The sequence below is a fragment of the Cheilinus undulatus genome, linkage group 3, assembly GCF_018320785.1.
Source record: "Cheilinus undulatus linkage group 3, ASM1832078v1, whole genome shotgun sequence".
Classification (NCBI taxonomy): domain Eukaryota; kingdom Metazoa; phylum Chordata; class Actinopteri; order Labriformes; family Labridae; genus Cheilinus; species Cheilinus undulatus.
In genome coordinates, this window is record NC_054867.1 from 14,053,057 (window position 1) to 14,065,926 (window position 12,870).

The 12,870-nt window shown below is 40.2% G+C and overlaps 1 protein-coding gene across 2 annotated transcripts in view; it reads left to right on the forward strand.

The window, feature by feature from the left end:
• Nucleotides 1-2,132: 2,132 nt before the first annotated feature.
• Nucleotides 2,133-12,870, forward strand: part of iqsec1b (IQ motif and Sec7 domain ArfGEF 1b) — a 356,990-nt gene continuing 346,252 nt past the window's right edge. For both annotated transcript variants that reach the window (XM_041815641.1, XM_041815676.1), the window contains exon 1: nt 2,133-2,781. In XM_041815641.1, coding sequence (XP_041671575.1) covers nt 2,501-2,781 — 281 coding nt within the window. In that variant the 5' untranslated portion in view covers nt 2,133-2,500. The remainder of the gene's footprint in view (nt 2,782-12,870) is intronic.

A 12,870-nucleotide genomic window follows, 5' to 3' on the forward strand; every position in this document is an offset into this window, starting at 1 on the left:
GAGAAATGAGGTTTTTAAAGTTGATCAAATCCTGGGTGCACCTGACACACTCAAACCGAGCGCATACAAGTACAGAACTAGTGTGTTGTTTTGGAACAGCTTTCAGTTTTAATGTGCTTAAGGTCGGCTTTAATCTATTTGCAACAGAACTTACTATAACAAAAAGTGTTGAAATTGAGCAACTGCAAAGGTTTTATATGATATTTACAGTCACTGATCACTTTATTAAGTACACCTGTTCAACTTCTCATCACCTCAGATATTTAATCAGCCAATCACATGGTTGCAACCAGTGCATTTAGGTCTGTGGAAATGGTCATAACTACCTGCTGTAGTTCTAGTTTAGCATTAGAATGAAAAGGAAAGGTGATTCCTTGGTTGTTGGTGTTGGATGGAACGTTTCAGAAAAGTGTTGATCAAAAAGGCTAGGCGATTAATCAAATTTTAGATCAAATTGCAATATGCCCCACTGCATTTTCTAAATTGCAACGCACAATCAAGTGATTGCAGTATAAAGACACCTGTGCCAGTCACTGGTTAATGAGTAATCCTACCATTGCACCGTGAAGACAAAAGAACACTCCAAGCAACTCAGAGAAGAGGTGAAGGAAAGTGCAAGTCAGGAGATGCATACATAAATTGCTCTGAATTTCCCGGAGTTCAGTTAAATCCATCGACAAGAAATGGAATGTCATCCTCACAAATGTCAAAGATTTATGGGTGAATGGCAAACAGAAAGCAACTGTTGAATAATACTCATATTAAATTATGACCACAGATGGCCAAAAGGCATGCGAAAGACTCCATGATCAGGTGGAAGAAAGTTCTTTGGACTGATGAGACCAAAATGGTGCTTTTTGGCCATCAGACAAGATGCTGTGTTTAGCAAACACCAAACAGTACACATCACACAGACACACCATCCCCACTGTGAAGCATGGTGGTGGAAGCATCATGCTGTGGGGATGCTTTTTGGCAGCCAGCCATGGAGGGCTTGTAAGGGTAGAGGGTAAAATGAATACAGCAAAATATAGGTAAATCCTAGAGGACACTTGAATTGAGTCTGAAAGAGAACTGCGGCTTTGGAGAAGATTTATTTTCAAGTAAAACAATGACCCAAAGCATACAGCAAAAGCTACAAAGAAATGGTGTAAAGACAGTAAAGTGAATGTTCAAGAGTGGCCAAGTCCAAGCCCAGACCTCAATCCAATAGAGAATTTGTGGCAGGACTTGAAAAGGGCTGCTCATGCCCAAATGCCATGCAACCTGACAGAGCTTGGGTGGCTTTACAAGAAAGAATGGAGTAAAATTGCCATGTCAGAATGTGCAAGCCTCTCTGAGATCTATCCACACAGGCTCAGCTATGATTGCAGCCAAAGGTGACAACTAAATACTGACTTGAAGGGGGTGAATATTTATATTGTTACTTATTTTGCATTATATTTATTTATTTAATTGACATTGCTTTGTAGAAATCTGTTTTCACTTTGATGTTAAAGCGTTTTTTTTTTCCAAAAATGCCAAATTACATTTACCATAAAAACGAATAAAACTATCTAAATTTAAAACCTTAGCAAGGTAAAAACAAGCTATTCTTAAAGAAATCACTTACTGTAAGAGAATTGAACCTATGGTGATGCAAGAAAAATTAAAAGCACTACAAGGACATCTTATTTGTATTTTAGATTTTTTATAAAACATCTCGTGACATTACAGATCTTAAAGCACAACTGTGGATCATGTTGTGATCATTAGGGTCTGAAAAACAGATCAAATGATCTCACAGTGATAAATTTGAGGCAATATGTTATAAATAATCATAGTACCAAACAGAATGGATAACATACAGTTTACAAAAAACTCTCAATCATAGTCACTTTGAGTTTTATTTTGAAACTTTTCAAAACAGAATGATTTAGTCTGTAACCTTTAGCTCCGTCAAACAGGCGTTTTGAGAACACCAGGCAGGTAGAGCTGCTGTTCAGCAGTCTGCATGGAGAGAGAGAGGAAAGTACCCCCCTGCATGAACAACCGCTCAGCTGACACCACGCGCGAACGAACCCTGGTGTAGCCGGGATTGAGCACCTGTGATTTTACGCAACAGAAGCTCAGCCTACCTGTTGAGTAGGTGCACACGCACAGACAAACCTCGGCGTGTCTTTATTGCAAGATTCGCAGCTCACGTTTCGAGCGAAACAGCGGAGCGCGCAGCCTGAGCGCTGAACCTCCAGCCAGCCCTGAAAGAGTTAAACGCTCTTCCCATGAACGGAGCGGCTGGCTGGAGGTTAGTTCGGCTGTTGCGGTACAGAGCTCGTGGACGCGGCGGCGGCGTACAGCAGCGCACAGAACCCGGACAACTTCTCTGCAAAGCTGTCACTTCTAGCAGCCATGTCGGAGCGAAGGTGGATCTCTGGATTTGACAGTCTTACTACTCCTGAGCGCGCGCGTGTGTGAGAGAGGGCTGCTTTTTATCTCCTCTGGTTGTGTGGATATCGCCTCCATGGACGGACAACGGGGCTTTTACGAGATGGAGAACCCGGCTGAGAACCCCAGCAAGGCGGCGGAGTATCTAAAGGAGCTGAATAAAATAATCGAGACCCAACAGGGGCTGCTGGAGAAGCAGAGGGTCCGGATTGACGAGCTGGAGCTCCAGGTGACGGATCTTTGCAAGGAAAACGCCTGCCTCAAAGATCAGCACCAACGGCACCTGGCCACCTGCAGACTCCAGCAGGGCAGCCTCCCCACCCTGGGAGCCATCAAGGAGAATATGATGCAGGAAAAGTAAGTTGACGCTTAAATTGTGCCACGCACTTTGGCTTACGAGGCAGTGTCTAAGTTTATATTCATCCACCGTGTCACCACATTGTTTGCTCCGTGGCTGTGGTGGGCGTCTCTGTTTATCTGTGCCATTTCCTCAGGTGAAACCACGCCACCAAGCCAAATGCAGTGTTCTCCGCCACTTTTACATGCATCCAGTCCTGAGTGATCGGTGCAATTTTACATCACCAAGGATTATTCCAGGCGCACACAGGCTGCATACGCTTTGCACGCATATTGCGTAATGTGGATCCCGTTGGGCGCGCTCTGGAGTCTATGTAACATTGTGTGTAAAATTCGTTTAAACACAATCTGTACGGGACTGTCATGGCAGAAGTCCGAATCAGAGTTGATATGACTTGTTTTGTTGTGTTTTTAGGGGAAATCTGCTGCCGTTTGTTGCGCTGCTTTCAGGAACCAAGTTTACGCACCTTTGGCTCGACTCGTTGGTTGCTTGCATTTACGCCACAAGTTATTTCTCTGCTGGATGTTTCCTGAAGGCACAACCAGCTTGTAATGAGGTGACCTGGAGCTGATTATCACAACACCTATGACTTTTTTTTATATAAAGGAGCAGAGAAGGCTTTAATTTGAAGCAGCGTAGTTCTGGAGAGCTGCCCAGCGCTGCTGTCAGAGTTGATTCAGAAATATGCCATCAGTGCTGTCACATTATTTAAGGATAATGAATTAATACACCGAAGTATCCCTTCAGGCAGTGGTTATTTAGCAGGGTAGTGCAGTTATTTCTGACTGCATCTAAACACAATATTATCTTATTGATTTCTCACCCTGGCATTGTTTGATGGTTCAAACACAAAAGCAGGCAGAGGGCTCTACACACTCTCCAGTCACCACCTGACACTGTGCAGACAGTATATAGGTAATGTTTGATTTTTGATTATAAAAATGCAACCACTCTAAATCATATTCAGTAGTTTAGTTTATGCAGGAAATTTCGGCACCATGATCACACATGGAGGAGTGGGCAGCATGAATGACTGCAGTTTAAGTGTCTTAATATGTTCACTGCATGTGTAGACACACCAGTGAACCCTGGTTAAGGCCCATGGGGGGGGGTAAAGGCAGGTAACCAAGGGCCTCAAGATGCAGTTATTATAGATGTACAATAGATATGAGCAGGGATTGACATCTACACCTGCCAACTAGCCAAATGCTGGTAGTTTTTAGCCATGGTGGATATCAGAGTGACTTCAACTAGCCACTTTGGCTGGTGGAATTTATGAGTGTCAACAGCAGTTTTTAAAGTGTAGACCAGTGGTTGTCAACAGTGTTAATTTTGGCAACTATTTTAATTTTAGTCTCAGGCTTAGTCTTTAGATGAAATTTCTTTTAGTTTTAGACACATTTTTGTCATTTCTACTTTAGTTTTAGTTTAGTTTTAGTCAAAGAAAACTCCAAAACATTTTAGTCTAGTTTTAGTCCATAATAAGTTCTCACATTTTAGTCTGAACTTTTAGTCCAAGCATTTATTTTTTTTGCCTAAATCTGGTACCAAGTCATGATATTGTGTTCTATGCACCCTTCCAAACCTGGGGTCCCTGCTTTCTACAGCTGAGAGGCAGAATAGCTACAGATGCATTGTTTTTTGACGGATTAACCCACAGTGGAGAAATATCACAGATTCTGAATGTCAGACGAAAACTACATTACATTTTATTCTAGTTTTAGTCATCTTGACAAAAACAAAACTTACTTTCTGTCAGTTTTAGTCATCACAGATCTATTTTTGTTAGTCTAGTTTTTGTCATAGAAACAAAGGCTGTTGACTGACATTTTTAATTCATAGTTTTAGTCGACAAAATTAACACTGGTTCTTGGGCATCAGGACCCCTCACCTTTCCTTATCAGAAATTGTGACCAAATTCTTCAAAATGATCAACAACTCAAATTTTGTTTTATGAAAAGTATTGCAGTTTGGACCTCAAAATGAACACACTTGATTGAGGAAAGGCAGGAAAAAGGAAATATGTTTAGAAAGCAAATAATTACAGAGGAACAAGCTAGGGCTTTCAAAAGATTACATTTTTTTAAGTGCAATTAATCTTAGAAGCTTACTTCCTGTTTGGATACAGATCTGCTTTTAGAGGTAGATCTTAGATTTTAACTTAACTTAATTGAAAATGAAATAAGAGACCATTGAAAGGATGCAGATGATTTTAGACTTTCCACTGAGCTGTGAGTTTTTAGAGAGAAATGAGGCATTAAGGAGCAGTGGCAGACTTATTTTACATCACTGTGGCTGCACAGAGATGCTGACTTGTACTATCCAAAGTATGCTGAAAGGGACGATGTGATTATTTTTTTCCCTTTAATTTTTAAAATAATATAAAAAACAACAACTAATTTTACATCTTAATTAATTGCGATTAATTGACTTATCTCGACAGCCCTATTCCATACATTTTATTTCAAGCTACTTTTCTCAAGACAGCTTGGGAATTTGACAGTTTCTCAAGGAACTAGTCTTATTACCCTGGAAAATGACATAAATCAGTTGAAACCTTGAAGAAAATAGCAAAATTTACTTTGATATACTGTGTGTCCACTTATATACTGACTTTTTGCCACATTTTTTTTCCCCTGGCCCACAGTCAGGACCCACTAGAAACAGCTTTGTGACCCATCTTTGGGTCCTCACCCACCTCTTGAGAAACATGCGTGTTGCAGCGAGGCAGATCTGTGCATACAAGGGGCAAATTTTCCCAAAGTAACTGCAAAGTGTCTCAGTCTCTGCGCGTAGATGCGTCTTTACATATCAGCAATGACTTTCATGCTGTATAACAGTGACACGCACAATCACAACATTCACTCACACACCACACACTACACACACATCATCTAACATCTGTTAGTGGTGTAGACTTAAGGCTTCTATCTGCTAAGGGCAAAAGTTTCAGAATGACACTGCTGCCTATTTGCACTCTCAAGCTTTGCATGCATCTCTCTGTCGCTCACATGTGCTAGGGCTGTGCACTTAAGATATTTGATGAATATTTCTTTAATATTACATGTTAATAGAAGGACACATAAATGCTAATACCTCTGCATATGACAACATTAGTCTTAAACTTTGACATGGGCAGGTCAGCACCGGCCCATATGAACAAATTTATCAGTCATATTTTTCTGCAGCAAGATTATTTGCTGCTTTTATTTGCAATAGAGTCTATTTCTATTTTAAACATGAATTCATAGAAGATTAAAAACAATTTTCTTACCAATGCAAAGACCTAATCAAAGTTTTGTGTGGCTGTGTTCACTTATGAATATTGGAAATACAATCAAGGGAAAAATATCGAACTGTAGACAGTTTGGTGAGGAAATATAGGAGAGGTAAAAAATAAACAACCACAGGTGCATGACAAGCAACACAAAGCATGATTTATTATGACAGGAAAGGCTCTTTTGCTTTACAGACAGCTGTAACAATGAACAATCAAAGATGGTGGCCACATGTGACGATGAGCAGGACTACAGCTGACGAGTCAGGAGGGTTTTTATGCCATAATTTCAGTCAGAATCATTGAAGTGCATTTGACTGATCACAAAAACAAGCCAGATGAGTTCTTGTTTGAAATCTTCCCAAACAATATTTGGCATGATTATCTTTGCCTGACATGTATAAATGAAGAATCAGGTGATTTCCAAGGTGGACCACCATCAGCATGTAGTCCATGAGTGACTAATTTTGCCTGGCTAACTTTTGAGTTCTCTTTAGTTTTACCAGGGCAGGATTTTTTTGTTTTTGGTATAAGATGTGAGCTGGGCAGTGGTTCCCAAAGTGGGCCATGGGCCCGCCAGGGGGGTGCGGGACCATAACAGGGGGGCCGCGGCAAGGCCAGGCTAGGCAGCACCAGCTGATGACTTCAGATCTGTAGAAGAGGAAAGGTTATTGAAGTCTCCTCAGATTCAATGATATTATTGCAGTTAAAGTTCAAGACATTGCCTGCAGTTTTGATTGAAGTGGAAAAGGAGTAGTAGTAGTTAGACATGAGAGCCTTTGCCACACTTTTTTTCCTTTTTCATCATCCTACCTGTGTAAGGGAGGTTGCAAAAGGCAGTTGCCATCAAATCATAGCTGGACATTGAAAAAGACCTGAGAGTACCAGTCTCACAGCTGCATCCAAGATGCAAAAAGATCTGAAGTACCAAATAAGCCCACAGTTGTCGCTGAAATTGTTGCAGGACTGGGTGTATAAATCTTAAAGATGTTCATTTAGTTTTTATTTTCAGGGAATTGTCCATCTTCAGCGAGTCAAATCTTTAAAACTCAAAATTTTTAGATTTGATGTGGTGGTAAATTCTTAAAGAAAGGGATTTTTATTTAAAATTTTAAATTAAATATAAATTGTAAATAACAATGTGTTTGTTACACATTTACATGTTTTTATGAGGATGCGTACAGTGACGGGTTGAGGGGCTTGAAAATATTTTTATCTGCCAAAGGGGGGCCCGATAGAAAAAGTTTGGGAACCACTTTTATAGGGATTCTTATCTACTTGTTCAGCATTGCACTTCCTACTGTAGTTGGAGGGTTGAAAAGAGAGCGTCTATGTGGAGATGACGTCAAGCAGAGTCATGCTGGGTCACAGATGCCATATAGAAATGAACGCCTTCAGTTGATTTACTCTAGTTACCTGGCAACTTTTATCTAACCTGAATGAATGGCTGTAATGATTTAAAAAGGAAAATATGGAGAAACGACTATCAGGAAAACTTAATTTCAGCGTCAAACTATAGAACAAACAGAATGAAGTGCATGTGATAAATGGCATAGATCCGTGTGAGTTTGCTTCTCAGAAATGCATTATGACTGATCAGTCACAGATCTGAGCATTTTTAACTACATGTGTCTGTGCTGAGTGCTTAAACTTCTCATGAGCTGTAAAGCTGGAATTTCATGAGCTGTATTGCAGTGGAGGAGTGAACAGTCTTTAAATTCACTAGATGGAGAACTGCAACAGCAAGGCTGGACACTGTCTGTGGCTTAAACCAGAGAAAACACAGAGCTTTAAAAGCTAGTCTAGTTGCAGAGGACAAGTATGTTAATATCTGGGTTTGTGTTGTCTACAGCTCCATCAGAAAGACAGATAACCCTTTATTGATCTCCAGAGGGGGAAATCAAGTGTTGCAGCAGCACTCGAAGTCTGTATACCCTTTTTCTTCTTTTTTTTTTTTCTTCACGTATGAAATGAAGGAAAACAAAGTGTTCTCTTATCATTTTTACCCAGTTTGATAATGTCAGGGTAGTGCACGATCCTTTAATGATGGTGCCAGCGGCCCAATATTCTACGCAGCATGATGTAACTTCTTATTCTCTATAGAAGAGAATGATCTAACTCAAAGCTGCAGACACTGGCAGAATCTTTATTTTTTTCTTCTCCTCTTGTATGAATCCTACTACAATGCAACCAAACGCTGTGGTTAGTGGGGCTGTGCATCTTCATTGGATCATATTAAGAGTCGACTGATATTGGTTTTAGGGCCAATATTGATTATTTGTAGTGCACGTGACCGATAAATGAGATATTTGACATCTGGAACCGATATGTATGTTCTATGACGAACAAAATGTACGTAACGTGGCAAAAGTGAAACTGCATGTTAAATATTAAGGAAAACAAACACTTTAGCACCAGCTCTGTCCCCATGAGAAACAGCAGAGAGCAATGCAGTAACAGCGGGAAATGCACTCCCTGTGTCAGTGCCACCCAGGATTCAAGCCAGTCAGACACTTATGTGGGTGGAACATCAGGTGAGACAAAACCATCAGTGGAGACAAGCTGACAGATAAATATGAACTCCTTTCTTATTATTAGAAAGGACTTAAGGACTCTGTGTCACCATTAATGTCTGTAAGTTGGAAACCAAATAAAGCCACAGGAATAACACCTACAAATCCTCCACATTAACATAATGTTGCGTTGTAAAGACAATTAATTTCAACATTCCTGTCAATTAGACTCTTTTAGCCTCCTCAGGGTTCATTTCTTTCTAGTAGTGTGTCCAGTATCCATACTTTCACCGGTAAAGTCTCTGGCATGGAACAGGTTATTGAAACATCGTCATCTCTGGTTTGAATGCAGGTTTTGTGTTGATTCCAAGGATCTTCTCAGGTGTTTTCCAGTGCTCTGACTATTTTTGCTGCTTTTTTGGAAACTGCTACTGCAGCGCGTAACGACAGCAGAGCTGACCTCTAACCCTCATCCTAAACATTCACCTGATGTGCACAAAGGCAAAGTAGCACATTTTGACAGGTAGCACAAAACACCAACTCTATCACAGCTTGTAGCAAAGGAAATGCATTCATCTCTGTTTTAAAGTCATTCCCAGCTCTGGGACATTTGACTTCTGAATGATGACTTGTTGCAACATTTTAGGATTCTAAAGAAAATCTGCAGATATTAATGATTTTATCATTGCACTGTTTTCGAACCAGGGCACCCAAGAAGTATTCTGAAAGGTATCAAGGACAATTGGAGTAACGGTGTGGCGTGCAAATCAATACAGACACATAGACGCCACCAATTATAGTAGTAAGATAACTGCTTGAACAACTATCTTAAGGCATGTTTTAACTTATTATTCACTTGTTTTAAGCCCGTTGTGACTCAAAGGAGTCCTCTGTAAGAACTTTTATACTGTTATAATTCTTTATCAAATTGAAATAAGATTCTGTACATCCAGTCCTGCCATGAAACCATCCAGCTCATTGATTTGCAACATTGCCCAGAGTGGCTGTTGACAAAAACAAATATAAAAAGAAGAAATGTGACAGAATCTCTCCTTTTTGACAAATTCCTATCATCTAACCGTGAACCCATGCAAAGCTGGTCTCGTGACAGTTCCCTTCAATCGCTCCATCCTCCCTGCCTCTGTGAGTATGAGATTGCAGTATCACTGGCCCTGAACGATTAGCTGCACAGCCCAACAGATAGTTTGATGATCCGAACACAAGTTCAGACTCTGCTAGTTATGCAGCTGCTTACAATATCCTCTTTTGCAAAAAAAAGTATTTTTTCCCAGCAAAGCTGCTTCTACAGCAATAACCTGGTTCTGTTTATTTGTGCTGAGTGCAATACTGTAAGGCCTTTTTAACCTATGACATCATTATCATATTTGCTCACTCATCGTTTGTGAGAGGCTATAAATAGTTATCAGTGTGCAGCAGAGGGCAGGAGCTCGTCTCTGTGGATTTTCCATCCGTGTGTGGCCTTTAAACACCACAGAGGCAGAGCACACAGATTGGTGTTTGTATTTTCCTGACATGGTTCATCTCTGTGGTTAAAGATCAAGCAAATATTTTTAGTTTAAAGCACTTCTCCTGCACATACACAGCTCTGAGAGGGAGGGAGTCCTGTCCCTTGTGTTCTGTCAACAGTTGGGCCACGTCAGCTGTTCTTTTTGTGTTGACCGCAGTCAGCATACAGTCCTGGCCTTGACTGGAAGGCCAATAGGGGAGCCCTGTTCCTCTGAGGCCCTCATACACAAACATACACGCTCTGTACAATGTCGGTTCGTTCCCACGCAGCGGGACAGGTCACCCCGTTACTTCAGGTGATCGGTGAAGTAAGTGAGAGAGTGCTGCTCGGAGATGTAAGCACACTTCAGAGCAGTGTGTGCGTTTTGAGAGTGTGGGAGCATGTTGTTCCCATCACAGCTGCTTTATGAGCTAATCCTCTGTGGAAGTGCTGCAAGTCTGTGTTTACTCTGTGCTTTATTTGGCTGTTAAAGTTCACAACTCACGCAAACTCGCACAGTTTTATCAAGGTCAGGCTGGATGTGTGTGCTGGTACATCTACGGCAGGAGAGAATCAAAGAGTTCTTTCATTTAGAAATCTTTGCAGGATTATTCCTTTACATGCTGCAACACTGAACAGCAAACATTTCAGACGTCTGTTGTCAGGGAAATCACATCACATCTTTGTGTATTGTTTGCATGGCTTGATTAACTATTTTGAAGGCTGAGGGTGCTGACTGGGGGTTGGGCCTGCACATTTTCTATGTGTTATCTGTATAAACCTCTTTTTCCCCACAGTGTCACTTTTTGTCGAGATTTACAGTGAGTGTTTGCTGAAATAACAATCCCTGATCCCAATTTTTGGAGCTGTTTAGAGTCATTAAATCCAACAATATCTGCAACATTTTTGTCTGAATTGTTATTAACTAAAACAAGCCTGAATTAATTTTTCAGTACAAGTCTCTTCACAATGTGCAATTAATCAAATGATCAAAAACACTTACCATCCCATCCCCCTACTCCAATTGTCCAATGCCTGGGGGCATTTTCCTACTGGTTAATCCAGCCCTGATATGAGCTGTAGTTTATGCAAAGCCAAACAGCATCAGTGAAGGATAATCTCTAACAATAGCTAGACAAATAACAATCACCTCCTGCCATCCAGATGCCTTCAAGCGCAGTATCTCAATGATGAATTACAGTCTGTGGCATATTGTAATCACACTCTTCCATAAGATTCACTGATTTCAATGATTGCATATCTTGATGAGTCAGCAAACCTGATTGTTCACATGCTTGTACCAGACAATTTTTGTAAAACAAGATTAGACGTCTTGTGGATTTAGGCACACAATATCTTGTGTAATTGCAAAATAAGATGGTTCATAAAATTGATCTTTTAGGAATGTACCATGAATATCTGTGCGGTGCATGTGGAAAATACATTGATTTCAATTGTTTAAATGAAAATGAACTCAAAATATGTGTTAACATGCATCATATTTGCTAATAATGGGGGACAGGTGGATTTCTTTAAAATGGATCAAACATTTTACCAATACAGACAATTTTTATCAGTCTCAATATTTTTTTTTTCTTTTTTGTCACTGTAGGGATTTTAAAAAAGGTACCTACATCAAGCTATTTTTTTCTCTCCATACTTCTGAATTTAATAATGTTCTGGGGGCTGGATGGGAAGACATAGGGGGCCTGATGTGGTCCTTGGGCTGCCAGTTGATGATCACTGATATATTGTATGCTAGTTTAAGGTATTGCTATCTAGTCTGTGTTCTGGGTGTCAGTGTGTAGGGATGTGTGTATGTGAGTGTGTGTAGGTGGCGTGACAGTGAATCTGCTTACTGTTTGAGCCTGCACCTTGTGTATTGAATATTTTCATGTACGTATTATTTATTTATTTATTTATGCATTTATTTATTTGTATGTTTATTTATTTGTTAAATAATTTACTCCCCTTTATTTTTTTCCTTCCCCATCTTCCTCTCCTTTCTCCCTTGTTCCCTCTCTCTTCCTTACGCACCCCATCTCTGAAACTAATTAAAATTTCATTGCGCTATAATATCGAAGTAACGTCGGTATCCCTTTGCTGTGCTCCTTTATCAAAACTGCACTTTTTGCCTTTAAGACCTAACTGATTTGTCAAAAGTGCGCTACTGTGGTTCCACTGCAGAGTGTGTCTCCCCCTCTGGCTTATTTTCACCCTCCACCCATCACCAAATGTCCTGCACACAGCACAATTTAATTGGTCTAAATGTCACATGAGTACCAGCCAATCAGTTCTTAAACCTGGGTGCCACTGACACCGTGAGCACGTTTTATCACTTTCTGATTTCCTGCTTCTGATGTGTTACTGTGTCATTTCTAATGCAGATAGACCTTGGGATAAATTGGGTATTTGATTGACTTTTGTCACATTAAGTACATTTTGTATGTCAAAATAATTGCATATTGGTTTAAAACTTTAATTATCAGTCTCATTAACTGCTAATAATCGTAATCAGCCCAGAAAAACTAATATTGGTCAACAACTACTCGTTAAACAACTTTTAGATGTAAAGATGGATGTGGTGGTGGATTTGGTCTTTGCCTTCAAATAAAGAAAAAACATGTTTAATTATCAGTGATATTGTTGCTCTCATTTTCAGTGCTTTCTATTGGTTATAATGGTAATGTACTTGGTAAGTTTAGGCAAGAAACCTGAGCAGCCATCTGATGTTGGAAGGGTGCCAAAAGCTTCAGTCAAATACAGCTGAAAACAGTCACAACGATCAGGA